The sequence below is a fragment of the Trichoplusia ni genome, chromosome 5 (assembly GCF_003590095.1).
Source record: "Trichoplusia ni isolate ovarian cell line Hi5 chromosome 5, tn1, whole genome shotgun sequence".
NCBI classification, from domain to species: domain Eukaryota; kingdom Metazoa; phylum Arthropoda; class Insecta; order Lepidoptera; family Noctuidae; genus Trichoplusia; species Trichoplusia ni.
In genome coordinates, this window is record NC_039482.1 from 14,906,219 (window position 1) to 14,925,242 (window position 19,024).

Sequence of the window (19,024 nt, forward strand, 5' to 3'; positions counted from 1 at the left end):
AATAAAAAAATAATTTTCTATTTAACCTACAATAAAGAAAACATACATAAACTTAATTATTATTTATTTTTAAACTATTCTTAGTTACTGGTAACTTATTTAATATCTAAGCAGTCAATACTGCTGACTCCGGCTGTAGAAGATGTTCATTTTCTTCCAGCAGTTGACTACACTGGTTCATGTTGTCGGCAATGTACTCCAACTGCCAGTGTTTTCTGAGTAAAGCCAGCTCCAAGTCAAACTTCCCTTGTCTGATGCAGTTTACCCCGATACAGTGAGCTGTGGAACGCAATTGAACTCCTATGTCATGGACTAGGGTCCACAGATATTTCTCATATTCATTCACTGATTGAATCTCTGAAATATATTAAAACACATAATATCTATGTTTTCATCATTGCTAATATGGATATTTCTGCTCCAAATTACTCACCTAGTGTAAAGTTAGGAGGTTTAAAGTCTACACATTTAATGCCATAGATAACTGGCAGTTTACTGCTGGCCGGTCTGATGAGACCCTGTGCGGCCAACTCATATGTGGTCTGTGACTCCATGTGCAGACCTGACATTCTGCAATGAAATTTATTAGTGGTGTTAAAGTGTACATCATCACTTATTTTAATTGAAAAACCAAAAAGTGTGTAAAAATGCTTTAGTCAGGAAGTTGTTTTAACCTTATAATGCAAGTATAACCTGCAAGTATATTCACAAATAGAGCTAAAAAGCAAGTGTAGAGACCCCACCCTTGCCCTGCACTCAAATAAAGCAAATACTAACTCAAACATAGTTTTCTGGTGTGAGGCCTGTATGTGGGCTACCACACTATCTATCTTCTCCCTGGTGATATGGTGGTATGTACTCCTCTCCACAGTCTTTCCATTCCAGAAGTATGTGTCTGTGGCCTTGCCTAGCTGACCATGCACTTTGAAGGCTCTGGTTGGGCGTCCCATGTTTATCTTATATGTTAATCTTGTTCCTTCATTTATGCCTAGTACTGAAATACAATTAAAAATATGTTAGGCATTTTGATAGGGTAATTAAGTGTCTCCTGGTCAGACAATCTTTAGAACGACATTTTTAAGTAACTAATTTACTTACATAATACCCCACTGCTGAAGAGACCTAGATGTGTTGCCCAGCTGCACCTAATGTCTTCATGGATATATCTAGGGCCACATACCAATGGATCATCAGCATAATTAGGTACCAACTTAACAATCATTGGCTCATTGGTTGCCCCCTCTATTTCTATTCTTTGTTCTCGAGGCCTAACTGGCAAGGCATTGAGGTCTGAAAGTTTAAGATAACTGCATAAATAACACTTAAAACCTAATGGAACATCATATCAGGAAATTACTTATTGTACTCTAACCTCTACAAAGATTTGTTTTTATTATATGTTGCACTTGTTTTACTGGGACACAAGGTGGTTTATAAACACATATCAGTCCATTTAAAGATTTATATGCTGACGCAGCATGTTTGAACTGAACCATTTTTTTCAATTTACATATTAAAACAATATTAACCCAAAAAACTGCGAGGTTTAGTTTACTTTCAAAATAAATAAACGTCAATAGGACTGAAATTCCAAAATAAAATCTTGAAGTATATAATCTTACAATTGTTGAACTTAAACATTTGTTCTTACATTTAATATGGCGCAGTGTATTTGTCTCATGTAAAATATGTCATTTATGTATCTTAAATAATATATTCTCAAATCATAACAAATAAATCAGAATTTACATTAGATTTAGAGCTATCTCCATAAACACTTTAATAACGTCTTGAGCAATGACATTTATTTAAAGTATTACCAAATTTGAAGAAGGTCTCAATTTTGGTATAATTTATTTATTGTACTCAAGTTACGTCAAAATAAAATCAACTTGATATAATATGTCTCTAAAGTCTAAGATTGACATGAATAGGGCAGTACCAGTTTTAATAAAATATTTTAGAAAAATGAAGCTTAGGCCCACTATGCATTTTTTTTTAATTGACATGCGCAACGCACGTGTGTATTAGGTACGACGGTAGGAACAATGTTGTAGCGTTGTTGTTTTGTTTTATGGGTTTATATTATGCTATAAAGTAAAAACTAAAGCAGAAAATCCTTTGAGTTTTCACTGCTTGAATAGTAGAAAAGAGGCAAAGAGCTGGCAGTGTTTGAAAATAAAACGACCATTTCGATGACGACAAAATTGTTAGTCTGTGGTGTCGTGAACTGTCGTGCAATGGCCGATTGATGTGAACAATTCGTTGGCTAAAACGCGAGAGCCTGCATCCGTGGACAGTTTGATTGTGTTACTTCCAATAATAAATTTATCTTCCGTTACTTACAATGAACGTCTGTGTAAGTTTTGTGTTATATTCTTACGGTTTCTAGACAGTGCAACAGAATTTTTGTGTAGGTGTTCACATACCATTCAACCCAGTCGGTGTTATTTCGTGTGAAACTTGTTGTCGGTAAGTTATACCTACCCGTGCTTGCTTTATTTGTCTAAACATTGTCTTGAAGATCGTACTGTGGCGTCGCAAACGGCAGGTTCTCGTGTTATTCGAGCGTGCGGTAGTAGTGCCAGGTTGTCGCCCGAGCATGAGAATGTACTAGCATTGTGCCAATTTATTGCGTGTGTCGTTACTGTTTACTTCCTAATTCATTAGAGCTTTCTGTTTACTGAACGCTGACTAGGAAAGTGTTTATGAACACACACCAGGAAAACTTGTGTCGTTAACAAAAACGTTGAATGTTTATAACTTGCGATCTGAAAGTTGTGAGAGGCACGCTCAGATTCCAGTTGAAAGAAGTAGGTAACAGATAAATGTATAGCCCAGTAATATAGTTTATGAGTTCTTAACCTGTATCAAGTATTTCTACTTACTTGGTGATTAATGTTTGGATATGATACTGAGTCAAAATTACTTGAGTCAGTATTTATCTACAGTAACTTGCATAAATTACATTGACAGCCTAAAACTGGCAAGTTTAAGGAAACCATAGCATATTAGTAGTAGCACATCAAATACTTGAGTCATAATTTTCTTATAAGAAATACAATTGTACAGATTAATGACTAGAACTGAGAATCCCAAATAATCCAGCTTTGTGGAATAATTTACTCTCTGGGTGAGTGCCAAGGCTAAGTTTATAAACTATGCTAGCTTCTAGCTTAAGCAAATGTACATCAATGTTATTCAGGCCCTCAAACTACAAACAAAAAAATTGTAATCAATTACTTTAGCAAACTTACTATGTATCAATAAGGAAGCTGTTATGTGTATGAAATAATAGAATAAAAATACTGTTACCTTGATCAAAGTAATGGATTTTAAGTGGAAATATGTTTAATAATATTACTCTAAGCTTGATTAAAAATAAAGTGGTTTGGCAAATTGGTACTGATTTTCACAAACTCAATCCACTACAAGTAGCCTTGTTAAAGTGCATGCATCTCAAAGAAAATGATTTGTAGAGGTGTAATACATATTTTAATATACTTAAACTGAAGCCAGGAATTGATAGCATTATAACAAGTAAGTGGGAACCTATTACATTGAATTAAAACATCAGCTGACAATTCTGTGAATTGTTCACCTTGCGTGTGTCGTGTGCCCGCGCCGCACACTCGCGGGTCGCTCCGCACCTGATACCGCGGTCCCACCCTTATCGTACATATTATTTGGCGAAAAATATTTACATAGGAATCTTTCGTCTTTTACCGAGTGCAAACATTAACACATATTGCACAATCCAACTTTATCAGCTGTTTCATATCTTAAGTTTTTAAATCACTAATTACATGATATCTCAAGTATATAAATAGTTTGTAATTAGATTAAATTACTTGCTCGCTTATAAAATATAGTATTAAGTACCTGGTAGATCACGTGAAAGTATGTGCTTATTTTTGCATGCTGAACTAGATGTAATTTAATCGTTCGCGGTAGTTCGCGACAGCAGTCCCGCTTGGCCCCCGACTAAAGACTTCGCCTTCCCCAGGGCGAATAAAGTCCATAAGTATTTCCACTGGGTAAAAAGAAATCACCATGTTAGGATAATAAAGAGTTCTGAAATCCCCAATTGCGACGAAACAGTAGCAAATGTCATGATGTCGGTCCCAAAAGTCCGCGACCTTAAAAGTAACTGCAGAGCACCCTACTCACCTTTTCAGCAAATAATAAGTACAAGGCAAAAGGTCGATAAGCGATTCAATAAAACCTATAATGGCTGTTATCCGTTTTTTATAGACTAACTACATAATTCCAACAGATGGATCTGTTTAACACGCAATACTCATTTTGATAGCGTGGCTTAATTGCTACTTAAAATTCAAGAGTCGCTCAATTTGCGCGCGATACGGTTGGTATGTAAAAACCACTTGTAAGTAGGTACACAAGGTTAGCCTGCGATGGAAATTAATTTATTTTGTCGACTTAACTTGCGAAGGTTATAAAGTTAAAAAAAAACGAATCGTAATTTTATTTATTTCCTTTTGTCATTTTCATCTCCAAAATCAATATTTTTCAAAATGTTGCACTAATTATGACGAATATAGACAGCTTTACCTGGACTTATTTCAATTAAACTACTACTACGTACTTTAAGAGCATGGATAAACTGAGTGGAGAACATCCCGAAGTCGGTTGGCCCTCCATTCTGGAGCACGACGCGACCGAGCGCTCTTCATTTTGTCAAGTATTTTCTAATAACCGGTTTATGTTGACGTTGTGACGCCGAGTCCGGCCGTAGTGATGCGAATTTATTGTCCATTTATAACATACTTCATGCATAAAATATTTTACATTATATCCAGATACGTACGTGGAACCAGGGGAGAAGCGATATTATACGTGACTAAAAATATTCAAACGATGTAAAACGAAAATGTTCCTATCGTGAAATGATACACAAGTGGTTTTAGTTAAAAAGTAATCTTCTTAGGGTTATCCAACCTCGCCGCCAGCCACTGATCTACGTGACCGATGAGCAGCACTGGCATCTGTTAATGTATTGCATACACTTCCCGTTCAAGTTACTTATTTTGTTTTACGCTTTTCCTCATGTCTGTTGAAAGTGCTCGAACAATAGACGCGCTATCGCACCTTGAACTGCTCTTCAAGAAATCAACTCAGCGCGGCGGTCTCGATTCTCACTTGTTCTTTATTAGAAACTCCACGATCTAGGCCACGGAAAAAAATCTACAAGCCGACCTATGTAATATAAAAACACTTTAAAAAACTACACATTTAGTTTTTCCAGCAGATAATTGTTTTACATAGTACTTGTTGCTCGTTTATATTGATAAATAGCGAGTTAGATGTGGTGCACTTGCGGTGCAGGTGTAGATTAGCATACGAGTTTATAATTTTACAATTATGAACTGGGGTTACGAGGCAAAAACAAAGTGATCATGACAAACTAAAGTTTCAACTAAATAGCATAAGTTTAGTAGATTCTGTATCGAACTAGGGATGTCTGTTTGAAAAAAATTTCTTAGTCGAGTTAGAATTTGACGATTTTGTAATGTAAAATGATCTTCAGCTTTCAACTCTTTTTTGGACTTTTGAACTTGTTGAAAGCCTTCAACTTAAATGTAACGACTACAAACTACTCAAGTTCAAGTTCTAAATTACTAAATTAAATGCCCCGCAAAACCGCATACATGGCTTGACTGCGGGAACAAGTACCAAGTAAGACGTCTAGGTATCTGTTTCGCTCCGTTGGTCACGGAGTGTTAAAGTAGCGACGCTTGAATTACTTAAAGTGTCTTCCAATCAACGATCATCTCGAAGGTCAATAGTGTACGAGGAAAACGCCAAGGTCACCATGTTTCATCATCCAAGGTTGCCACTGGACCGCGATCGAACCCTGCGTATGACATACGAATCAATGGAAACAATGTGATACGATTCTGTAACAGCTTTTTATAATTCATTTCATTCGCAACTTGTTGTAGCACGTGAATTACGATGACAATAATGAGTTTGTCATTGTCCTCTACTTCAATTTATATGATAGGTATCCTTGTAATGACAGCTGACCTTCGTAAATCGAAGACAACAAACGCGACACTAAAAAAAATCCTCCATTCATTATTTTAAGTCTTCTTAATAATACTTCCTTGTGAGCAGTAATTTGGGTGGAGACCTTCTAGAATATTCATGATGGCATGTAATACCGATTTTTGTCATGACAATATTACTAGCAGTTGTATTTTACGTGTCTTTGTCGACCGGCATTCTGATTGCTTCCCCATCTCCAAAGTAACGTTAACGAGACACGATTGTCTGTTTATTGGTGCTCATCAACCGCCGCCACTTGCTCTTGTGGTCGTGCAATAAATTCTTTCTGAATTGCGATTCTTTGGGATTGTTTCTAAAGCATGTTTCTTGAAAATAGTTTTTTTTTTAATTGCTGTGTATGAAAAAGGAAATCCTCATATTGCTCTGTGATTACCGAACGATGAGCGTTTCAAAAAAGTCGAACCTTAAATTCAATTTTTTTTTTTAAACAGTCAATTTATTTGTGTTGATACATTGGTGATAAACATTCAGTTTAATGTCCTGGACGTCATTAGTGTGTGACGGAGTTATGGCGGCACGTTTGGAGCCACGTTTTCGAGGCGTTGGTGATCGTGAGCTCCGTATCAGTTCACCAGGATCCTGACCACACAACTTCAATGTTTGTCTTACAATATTTTAGAAATCCAGTTACCTTGTTAATTAGACATTTTAATCGAAGCAAATGTCACGAAATAGTCGTATTTATTATAATTCTCATGTTGGTGACGTTCGCGACTGTGTGTTCTCGCAGAACAATACAAACAATAACGATGCTCTTGCTTAGTTTCGCGTCGAGCGGTCACGTTGTATATAACGACTTTTTGTATAATGTTTGTCGCGCAGCGGTTGGGAGTAAAAAGTTTTCCATTTGAGGTCGTATCGGTTGAGTCTGTGATGACGACACCCGCACCATGCGATCCACAAACCAAACTCTGAAAATATGTGGCGTTCGGCCGATATAACATGTGGCGTTGAATTATGAACACAGCACGTTACGTAATGTATTTATCATGCGTCAAATATTACCGGCGCTTGATGTCCGTGACACTCAGTTACGATGAATAAACATATTGAATTTGTCACACCTCTGCATAAGAGTTTCACGCAAAGACGTCCATGTGTTGCTTAGTGACGACAGCAGGTAAACATTACCTCCTGTTATTCATCAACGTGGAAGGCGCGTCACGACGACAACGCTAGCGCATCGTGTGAGGTCACGGAGCGACCCACACGGCATGCGCGCCTCAACCTCCTCGTGACTTGACGCTGACCTCATGTTTTGCATCACGGTAGTGCAATTTCCGTTGAAACATCTTTGTTTAGTAATATATTTAAATACAACTGAGTACCTATGTAACTATGACGTGCACGTTAAGTGGAAACTAATTTTAACAAGATTTTACAATATTCTTGGAATAATAAATACAATCTCAAAATAAAGACAATTTCAGGTTAGTTGAGGTAACTCAATTATAATATAATATGACCCAAATAACTTATTTGTTGCTGAAGATGGCCTATCCCTACCTAGTCTACAGCTCTCGATTACAAAATAATCTACTTGCGCGGCATCGTACTTAAAGGTACTATAATTTCCTACCTTATTGATGTTTCCTTATACCTGGCGGAACAACGTCTATCGCTACGGCCTAAGTCCGTTATTGTCATTTATTCTCGTAAATAGCAAAGGCCTATAGCAATAATGTATAATACTAACGCAGAATATAAAACGGAGCGCAGCAAAAACGTAAAGTTGTCATTAAAAAATGAAGTTATTGTACAAGCTCACATACTTATATCTTAAATCCAAGAAAACTGTGTAAAACATTAGAAAACAATTAAATTTAATTGGCAAAATGCTGTTTAACAGATTTTTTATCGGACCATCATGACGTTTGTCACCGCAAATTACAGTCGTTAGTTTAATTTGTATCGCACGGCATTATAGATAATATAGTACATTGATGTATTTTACTTGTCTAAGAAAATAAAACAAAGACACTGAAATAGTTATTAAACGTCGCCGTCTGCACATGCTGATTTGTGATAAAGTCTCGTATCTAGTTATTACAATACTATTGTGGTATCAGATAACGCGAATGCAGACTACCTATACATACCTACGTATGCATGTAAACTATGTGAACTTATCTAGATATTCACATCTTCTTATGCATGCAGGTTGGACATGCGCGCAGGACTAGTACAATCAGGCGAGGCTGGGCGATGCCAGCTACATGTAATCGTACGAGTTGTGCTGTAGGTAGCAGGCGGGTCGCACGGGCGTCGGGCCTCGCCACACGACACGATTGTCCGCCGGCACTTGTGCAAACTGTGTGCAAAACACTCCATTGTGCATGCAGTAACAAGAGCCGATTAAATACGTCCAATGAGTAGTTGTTGTCTGACCGCGGACGTTTTCGACAACAATTGGTCGGGTTGCTCGTTTGCGCCCATTCAACTGTGAATGTTATACGAAACTTGCTATTTCACATGAGACTCACTGTAATGAAAACAAACTGTGTAATTGTGTGCCTTCGATGTCTGCCCGAACAAAGACCCTCGGCATGGCTACATTATTGTTGGACTTGTATGGTTAGATATGATCAATTAATATCAATTCTTGTAATATTTAAATCACTTCTGAATAACTGTGAATTGCGAGTGATTGTTGCAGCCACGCGAGCCAGAAGCAACCCAAATAAACGAATATAGTATATATAAGAAAAAAAGGTTTCAAAATTAATATAACCTGCAACTAAATTAAACGAGAGCTTAGAACTTAGTAATTATTGTAATTAAATAGTTAAAAAAGGTTAATTTGATCCTTCTTGCAATGGATGCCTTTGTTTTGTTGCCTTAGCCAATTGAATAGAGTTCATCTATGGACAACAAACTCAAGGGTTAGGCTAAAACTTTGACCCTGGTGCCATTGCATTAGGTAAATAAATACGTCTGGGTTTGTAGTTCAGCATTTGTTACCGTACCTAGTGACCTTATTTCTTCAATAATGGAGAAAACTTATCTTTTCGAGCAAGTAATTTCTTTAACTTTCAGTTAATTAGTTTTAATTGCTTTCCGTATAAATTATATAATGGTTGAATAAGAATCTTTTGCCATTTTCTAGGGTTGTGTATAAAAGTGGTTCCTAAAGCGTCTTTACGTACCCTTCGCTCGCTATAAAAATCTCAAGTATGAGCATCATCATTTGCTAGATGCGATCGTTTCTCTCTTGCGTCATTAACGAGTATTCGGTTGTGGCAAACAAGTTTTTGACAAAGTTTCGTCACATTACAGAGCCGACTAACACGACGAGATAGCAATATGATCCAATTGATAATCGAATTGGTCGTTGGTATTAACTATGTTTTATCGTCAAAAGATTTATGAGAAGTATAAAATGTATAAAAGTATAATTTAAATGAACTTGTTACCCGTTTTATGTCAATCTTGCTATAATCCTTACAGGATAGTGATTTTTGGCAAAGGCGCATGAATCTCAGTACTACAGTAAAATCTTAAAATCACCCTAACGGAACGTCAACTACGTTCCGTTAAGGGTGATTTGGTGCCCAAAAATGGCACTCTTATATCTGCCATCGAACTAAAGATATATGTATTATTCAATTTATTTGCCAAACCATTATGAATAAATAAGAAACTTGTCTATTTGTTCGGCCCACGTTAACATCGCGGTAATAGAGAGGAATAAAAAACGCGGAAATTATAATAAAAGTCAGGGGAAGCGTGTAAAACAAATTAGCATGGCCTTGCCATTGTGTAGCGTGTGGCGGCAGACGCGGCGTCGCGCGCGGCCCACCCGCGCCCGGTCAAAGTCACTGCCAATTCTGTGCGTGCACACTGTAAATATATAATACGCCGTGACACTGTGCACATTAAAACTTCATATTCAATATAGAATCGATCATATTAACAACGATCAATTTTAAAGTGAATGTCAGAAACAATACCTCTTTGTTAGAGATTGTTGTTGCACAAGGCATGCGTTAATTCCAATTTTGCGAGGTATTTACAAGAAAGCGACGCCGTAACAAAGTTAAAAGACATGCGATTTTTTTAAAAGAAAGTTCGCTTGAGTGGCCAAAAAAAAGCAGATTTAAAGATTTCCTTTAAAGGTAGAAATGCTTAAAGAATTGATTGATGTGTAACGTATTCAAAATTGTCAAGCCTGGTAGTTCAGGGTCGGTAAGAATCGTGATCATTTGTTATAAGATTATCCTTATAGCGAGTCTGGCACGCGAGCTGGTTCCTCGAAAGAACTTGTGACGTCGGCGTTATGCTCATTAATATTCCTTGTTTTCTCTGTACAATTACAAATCCACGTAATTGTAGTGACGATAATTGGAAAATTTACGATGTACTGTACATGTAAAGTTATTCTAATAAAATGCAAACGGTCGTATGAATAGAAATGTACAATCCTACCTGAAATTTAATTTTGTTAGTATTTAACAGATAAAGCAAGGTGAACTGCACGCTAGGCTTTTATTCAGAGTTTGGAGAGCGTCGAAATTGACTAAATCGGCTGTAACAAATACGAATGTCTCTTCTTTCAGCTCATTGCAGCCGCCGATTGATCACAGGACGGTCCAATCTGTCCGCTGTCCGATTTAGTGGTGTGGAGATGCTCCGTCCGTTGCCCTTGAGCTGCGCGACCTGACACGGATTCTATCCAACTGTCTTTCCGTCTCGATGACTGACCATGCCACCTCTCACTGTACTCATGTTACGAGTCGCTTATACGTTTAGTTTTCATAATATTACATAAAATCCTTTCGTAATAATTTCCAATTTCTAATAGATCGTAAAGATCTAGTAGTCCTCGTAGTAGATAATTTTCTGACTCGCTACACTTACCAAATTTTTACTAAGCTACTGTATTATGCTGATTTAAGTTCAAGTTCTATGAAGTAAGTTTAGTTACATGGGCAACTTAACATTTCGCAGAGATTGAAAAAAGAGACACCGTAACATGATCAACATCATTCCTCGGCGTGGAATCCCAGTGCACGCGCGCACGATCCGTTATATGAAGCGCACGGCACCGGTGACCGCGTGTCGGCCGCGGTTCGGGTGACCCACTATACTCGACCCCGATACTAAGCATAGATCATATCGTAAATTATGCTTCGACTAATCTACATTCTATAATATGAAAGACACAATCGCCGTTGGACCTACGACGTTGGTCACACATGCCCGTTCGTTGCGTACTCGGAACAACAAACTTCCCAACTCTAGGTGTTGACAGTGTGACTTGACAACAACTTATTGACTTCTGTATGGGAGTTTTCTCGTGCACCGCGACCTTGTCCCGTTTAAGACAGGTCGTCCTTTACCTATGTAAATGGAAATGAGCTATTGTTTTGGGATTGTGGAATGCATGAGTGATGAGTTAAGAATGCATCGAGATACTTGGGAGTTCTATTTGGCAACAGTAACTTAAGAGAAGTGCAAACAATTTAAATTTCATCACGTTTATAATTTACTTACTTATGCTTATCTAAGTATTACCTTTTCAGTGGTACCGATCATTGTATTACATAACATTTGGTCGAGATCTTCTTATTCCATAGTTTTGTCTGTAAATCACAAAAGTTTCGGTTTAATATAAAAATAATGACTTTGATGAGCGAATCGTTCTCAAGTGATGTCATCGTGCGACTTGGTCGGTTTTCGGTCCGCAGTGCACACAGTCTGGCAGGCGGTCAGCGCCGCTGCCGCTGGAGTCACTTCTCCGCCATCCTTGTTTACAGTCAAATGGCGTGTTCGATGTCAATGAACTCGCCACTCTGCCTCGACGCCTATACCCACTCTCTGGCCTAGACTAATTGTCTTTTGAGCGTCATTCAACGTTTTGCTAACGCGTTAAACAATACTTTTTAATTTTAACCGATAAATTGTGTCTAATTCTACACAAACAAAAGATTATTTTTTCAATAGAAGGGTCCGCAGATTATTTCCAAAGAGTTACGGTAGTGTTAAGTGTAATTTGTATGCTAAATAAAAGTAGTACATCATATGAGTTTGTGACAGCGAGGTATTAATAAAATGCAATGGTACTATTCGGCAAATAGAGCTTATAAACGTAATGCTTGATTGGGGTACCTCATTTTGGCCCCATCAGACCATTACATATCTTAATGTGCGATTAGTTGTAACGCTATGAGATTTGATCAATCACTGTCCGTGCCAACTATTTGATACAGACGCTTGAAATAAAATGTTAATGTTTGTTATATTCATTCCGGTCTGTCGATGAGCTCATGCTGATAGCTTTTATCAACATTCATTAAAACTGTAACACAAGAAGCCGATCACTGCACTTTATTTTATGTATTAGGCTAAGGTATTATAGGAAATTATTAGTTTATATTTGCAGCCGCGATATATTATTCCCACATTTTAATTATATGCGGCGGCGGTTACAATGCTTTCCTATTTAGTATGGCTATATATGTTCACATGCTCTGCGGTTTGTAGTCACGTAGTCCGCTGCTCTGGATTAACACAACACGTTATATAATCTAACTTCCAATCTAACCATAGACACGGAGGTGGTTGTGTATAATGTCTTGTGTATTAATGAATCCTTTAATTAAGACATGACATACGTACCTGTGACATACGTACGTGTGACTCGTAAACTGACAACCGATTAAAAAAAATAAACTTATTCGTATTAGATAGGTTTTTAATAGTTATTTAACGCCATCAGTCATTCAGTATCACGTGTTGTTCGTGTAATTCAATATTAATCATTTATTTAATTTTTTGTACTATTAACCTTATTTGTATTTTATATCGATTATCGGTTAATGTTCTGTCGTTCACTAAGGTATTGTTAATGACATTTTAATAGGAGTTAGGAAAAATCCTCATGTTCCAAGTAAATTTTCCACTTAGTTTGGCCCAACATACGAAACTATATTATAATCCTACCTGTTGTAAATGTTGCGAAAGTACAATTGTTACTATGCACGTCGGCTGTCACAAGAGGCACGTTAAAACTGCAAGCTAAGTTACAAAGGTATAGTTAATCAACTCACAGTTTTCCTTGTCGGCTATCGCTGGATCCATACATAATACCGCGTTTATCTCCGCGACATTGGAAATAGGTTCCTTATATTAAGTAGCAACATGACACCAACATGTACTCAGATGTATTATGTTGTATGTATTTGGCGAAGAGCCAAGCGCTCCGCTTTTCACTTTTAAATTGCTATAGTTTTGGACAGAAAAGTGGTGATGACAAATAGAGAATGAATTGCTGAGTATTAAAGTTTCTTGATCACACATCATTTAGTGCCAATGTTCAGATTTCTGTATTGCAATCAATTCGTGTCATATTTTGCTAGATTTTTCTGGAAAACATGAGTCCATTAATCTAAATATCACTGCAACTTGTACTGAAATTATTAAAATAATATCTATGAATCAGCTTTACATAGTATCTGTTCAATATCGATAGCACTTCATTGTTAAAATATAAAGGTAAGGAACACAATCTACTGTACAATGACGTCACACGACGTGGCAGCGTAGCTGAAGTGCTGCTTGTACTGTGTGCAACAGAAAGTAGAAAATAGTTTGGGTTTCTGGCTAAAAGCAGTCACTGTGAGTTTCATTGCCCAATTTCAGTATTAAAGCCCGGTCTTTTAACATTGATTGGATTTTATGAAACTATGTATAAGATTCTGTTTTAACCTACCAGTTAAAAATCGATAGATTGTTAAAGCATGCATAATTGTTCGAAGTAATCTTATATCTCTGAGTTTATGAACCGATTAGTTCGGTTTACGGTTCAACATTAGCCGGAGTTCGCGGCGCTCGTTTCCACGCGCTCCATTCGGTTTCATTCATGGCTGGAAGGAAGCGGCCGAGGATGCCCTAGCACGTTTTTAATGGAAAATGCGTAAAGTTCCGTTCTCTTTGGCAACTTTACCGCACAGTTGTGGCTAATTGTTTGTTTATTGCGTATTGCCTTGAACACTTACTTCATGAATACGCATTATTTTGCTGATTCACATCTATGTTGGAACCCACGCTGTAACTGTTTTATCGCACGTTTATCATTGACTATATTATAGTTTACCAAAATGTGAGATATAAAATACACAATATTCTTTATTATCTAATAATATTAAGTAAATCAGTTTACAAATAAAATCTACCTAGTGTTTCCGTAGGGTTTGAGGCTAAGGAGCAGGAACTACGTCGCAATTTTTAGGCTAAAATACTAAAGTACTAAGAGTGCGGTCGTGCGGTCATCCTATCTTTTCCTACATGAAAGTCCTCCACAGCTGTGCGTCCGCGTCGGTCACAGATCATTTCCCGCCACTTTCTCTGACCACACTGGCCACTTGCCTCCCGATGATGTACGTGTTGCGGATTCAAGTTTCTCCAACTAATATCATAACAGTCGCCTCAAAGATTTGTAATTGAAGCTACTTTTCAAATTTGGCCTAAAGAACTCCTCGTGCCAGTGACACAACAAAGGCTTGCCCAACCAATCACAGTGCTTATTTTGATGTAGAAACAGACGATGCAATCATCTCAGACTATACTAAGCGTGGGTCTTAGCATTCACTATCCTCCCAATACCGCCGATACCCTCCGCGGCGATTCGCTATTGCTTTACTTATCTATATTACAATTTACAGCATTGTTTCCTCAACAATCTTTAAAACTGGTGAACTATTAATGCCGGAACATTGGAAAATCAACTGTAGCTTTTATGTAGGTACGATGTGTTCTGCCTGAGCTCACATTTGCGATATTAGTCGTCTCACCTATGATGCCAATGTTCCTATTCTCTTTGTAGATTTTGCTCTTATTTATTTATGAGGACAGAAATAGAATTTCGATAACTCGAAATATAAATGTAATAACATCTTAAACAGATTTTTCATTCGGTCTTTCTCTCAGAACTGCAAACATTCCAATGATATCATTTTCCATTCCTTGATACATATATCCAAGTAGGATTAAATTCCATGAGAATTTTCAGCGTTTTCAACAATCGAGGAATTGTTCAGTTTTTCTCCGCAAATAATTTGTGCCCTATTCTTCGACATTGATTTTTCCGCCACATGAAAAGTACTCGTCCCGCTTATTATAGTGCCCGATCTTAATTGATCTCACAACCGTCTGACCTGGAGACCTGAGGTAATTTTTCACTGAATTTAAATACGCGGGCCTTTACTCATAACCAAATTACATTTTTTGGAAAATCTAAGATCTATTTCGAGAATTTAAAATATTCAATGACATTTCATGAAATTAAATATCACAGATTGCTATATTCAATTGAGTAAAACTATACTGTTACTAATAATGGTCGTACTTCAAAAAAATAGATTTTAAGCAAACCTTGATCCTATTTCAAAGTTACTGTATTACATTTTGTAGCCATGCCAAACAATAAGTTTTGTTTTAAGAAAACTGCAATTTACTGAAGATATATTTTTTCGACATATAGATCAATTATAACCTTTTCTATAAAATAACAAGAAACTAGATTAGGTAACATTAATGAGCCTGCTTAATGAATGTGGCTGGATAACTTGGTACGACGTTTAATTATCCCGTGTCTGTCCCGCCCCCGCTTCTCGCGAGAGCGCTTGGATGGCTTTCGATGCCGGGGACCGAAACGTCATGATTTCATATAGATCCTGATTAGTGTCCCGTCAAATTACGACGAACTTTCTACTTGTTAGTCAATAGTCATGTATTAATGTTAACACTTCTATTGGATTATTAAATTTGATCAAAGGGTTTTCAGCATTATATGATTTGGAGGCAATGCTACAAACATTACACACATCAGATACACCGATGGCATTTATTATATGTTTCTTAATTAGACCTCACCCAAAATTAAAATTAGGTAATGTGTTTTGTCGTCAATCCTTAAGTTGGTACAAAGATTATAATATACCAGTCAGTCATCATTATGACTACAAAAAGTTTGCTCTACAGCTTTCATGATTGATGTAAGTTTTAGCTACTTGATGAGACCAATTTTAGACAGCGGTTAGCGTGATCCAAGCAATGATGGCCCGATACAGCAACGTACTATTTTTTTTATTGTGGACATGGTTTTAAGATGCTGGTGGTGAAGTTTCATTGAAAATTGTCGCTAAAAGTTCTATTTCTTGAAACCGAGAACACTGCGTTCCATAACTATCGAAAACTTCTAACACTGTGATAGTGAAATAAGGCATATATCTACAACTATCTACATCTCAAAGACATATTACATCCAGTCCAACGATCAGCGCATGGATACAAATTAAACTGACAATTGAGAATTCCTGTTAATTGGTAAACACACCCTAAAATCGATCGAGGGTTTATAAAAACAAACTAAACTTATGAATGTGTATGTAATAAATAATTGCATAACCCAGTATTAATATTCTTAGCGTATTATTGTAATAGTCTCAATATCTAGGTTTATGATGGAGCAAGACTGGTCCACGCACAAGCCTGTACTAAATAAAAACAAAATAGATTTTCGATTCGTAAAACCGGTTGTAATGCGAGGTGGCGTAATATCGGCCACGAACGCGATGTCTTCGTGTAGCAACTGCAATTTAAAAATTCGATGTATTTATAAATGTTGAAGCTCCAGGTGTTTTATTATTACACACGGTTCCCTTAATTTAGTAGGTATGTCATGTATTGCTCACAAAAAGTGCTTGGTAATAAGGATATATTGTAGCCGGCGCCCGGCCGTGCCAGCAACTGCTCACGTCGCCTTTGTTCAGTCAAGCGTGTATTATGCAGTATTACGAGTAGGGTAGTCACCCCTTCCGTCTGTCCCTTGTCAAGGTTATGCATGTAATCGAGTGTGTACACTAAATACACACTTGCAATACGACATGCAGGTAAATCGTAATGTTAATGAGTGGCAATTGTGATCGGGTTAACTAACTGGCTGCTTATTGAACAATCATTTTATTTAAGGTTTATCTACTATCAGCACGATACCGATGTCGAATCTTTACCGTGTTGTTAAGACATGTGATTACAAAATCAAAAAAAGATGACAAAATGTGATCCGCGGTTTTTGCGTCGTCTCAGTACGGCGTGCGTAATGGATCGATTGGCCTCGGTGCTGCACGCTCCGCCGACTGTTGCGTCATGCCGTGATGCTGTCAGGTGGAGCAGACGATGATAATGAGCACGTTGCCCATGTTTATTACTTTGTTTGTACCAATCTCGATTGAAGTTCCCCAGTCAAAGCGAGACCGGCAGTCATGATGACGATATGCTGTCATATATTGGCAGTTGCTATAAGACAGTAGCCAGATGTCAAGGTTGTACCTGCTTGCCAATGTCGCTGGAATACGTTGGCAATCGGTGCTCAATGATTTTTTGACACATAAAGGCTGAGGTCAGCCATGGGGAAAAAAATGGTATACTGGCGCTCAAAGTAAATCGTGTATTACGAGACAAATTACCGCTTCATGTGATTTTCGATCGTGCACGTGCCCTATCCTTCCCCTAAACCTGGTCAATAGGACGTAAACTTGGTCCCTGATACCGCGCGACGCTTATAATAAAACAAGTGATAAGGTGGGCGCCGTGTGTGTATGTTTATTATGCTCCCCTTGTCTAGAAAATATTTCGGAAAACTTATTCTAGTCGAAAAACTAATACATTTATACATATAACATGGAAGAATATATAATCAGCATCGGGTGTTTTTTCACAATCGTAACGAATCATTTCGTGTTGATAATTCATAATTTGATTCAATTTTTAACAATGGGAAATCCGTTAATGGGAAAACGAAACTGCGGAAACTTGATGCGTGGCATTAGCATTTAAATGCTTCCCGAAATTAACATAGTGTAGCTGATCGGCCGGCGGAGAAGCGATCCCTGCAGCTCAGCATGCGTCTGTTTAGGGAGAGCTTGCTCTGCTCATTAGCCGGTAATTTGGCGCCGGCCGACATTAGCATGTTATCTGCACAGCGGGCCGCGCCGTGGCGCCACCGCTCGTAGCGACATAGATAGCGAAGCTGCTCCGCATACGAATGCAAATTAACATACAAACCGAATCACCAGTGTCGATGAACAGCCGACTTTGAAACACTGCTATTCATTATCTTTTGTTACACTTGCCATTGTTAGCAATTGTATTTTGTTATTTTGTGAACTACTTAGGTATACATATATAAATCGAATGCATTAAATGGGAATAACTCATGGTATTAAACGGCGTACGAACATTTAAGTAGTACTTACGTACACGTGGTACATAATGTCGACTATTCCAGTACGTTTATGGAGTGTTGTCGAGGGCCTGGCTTTAAGGGCGATGCTCGAGTTCGCCAAGGTGAACGTAGGCTCATGTTGGCGCCCAGCCAGGGGCCCGACAAACGTCTAGTGTTTGCTATTTTATGATCAATGTTACTGTATGGAGTTTTATTATAAGTACCCATACCTTCAAATCAATATGTAAAAGCATTACCTGTAGGAGTTTTTATGTATCGATGTTGCGTACACTGATGATTTAACATACAGGGTGTAAGGGACATCGTACCGAATCCGTGGACCAGGGGTTCTGGATATGATTCCAGACCCCCCTGCGTTGGAATTTTTCATCGGTCTTTTCATGAAAATTGCATTTTCTTTTTCGCGGTTTTTTAATTTACGTGCCATAAAATCGTTTTTCCTACGAATTTCATTAATATTTATATAATATTAATATATTTATATTATATTAATGAACGAACGAAACGAAAAACGATTTTATGGCACGTAAATTAAAAAACCGCGAAAAAGAAAATGCAATTTTCATGAAAAGACCGATGAAAAATTCCAACGCAGGGGGGTCTGGAATCATATCCAGAACCCCTGGTCCACGGATTCGGTACGATGTCCCTTACACCCTGTATACAAAATTTAATATTGACGAACGT

General features: G+C 37.6%; 2 protein-coding genes across 3 annotated transcripts in view; one reads left to right on the plus strand and one right to left on the minus strand.

Annotated features, from left to right (window-relative positions):
- Positions 1–47: 47 nt before the first annotated feature.
- Positions 48–1,586, minus strand: LOC113493686 (mitochondrial mRNA pseudouridine synthase Trub2). Its single transcript, XM_026871673.1, has 5 exons — positions 1,373–1,586; positions 1,099–1,290; positions 778–994; positions 434–570; positions 48–357 (listed from the first exon to the last, which is right to left on the minus strand). The coding sequence occupies exons 1-5, from the start codon at positions 1,494–1,496 to the stop codon at positions 107–109; spliced, it is 921 nt and encodes a 306-aa protein (XP_026727474.1). The 5' UTR covers positions 1,497–1,586; the 3' UTR covers positions 48–106.
- Positions 1,587–2,187: 601 nt separating this feature from the next.
- LOC113493694 (protein FAM102A) overlaps positions 2,188–19,024 on the plus strand; it is a 57,498-nt gene continuing 40,661 nt past the window's right edge. For both annotated transcript variants that reach the window (XM_026871680.1, XM_026871682.1), the window contains exon 1: positions 2,188–2,472. The gene's annotated coding sequence lies outside the window, so the exon portion shown is untranslated. The remainder of the gene's footprint in view (positions 2,473–19,024) is intronic.

Coding starts and splice junctions, on each gene's coding strand:
- LOC113493686 (XM_026871673.1), bottom strand. CDS start 1,496: ATGGTTCAGTTCAAACATGCTGCGTCAGCATATAAATCTTTAAATGGA. Junction 1,291..1,372: donor AAAAACAAATCTTTGTAGAG/GTTAGAGTACAA, acceptor TTAAACTTTCAG/ACCTCAATGCCTTGCCAGTT. Junction 571..777: donor CACCAGAAAACTATGTTTGA/GTTAGTATTTGC, acceptor ATTTCATTGCAG/AATGTCAGGTCTGCACATGG.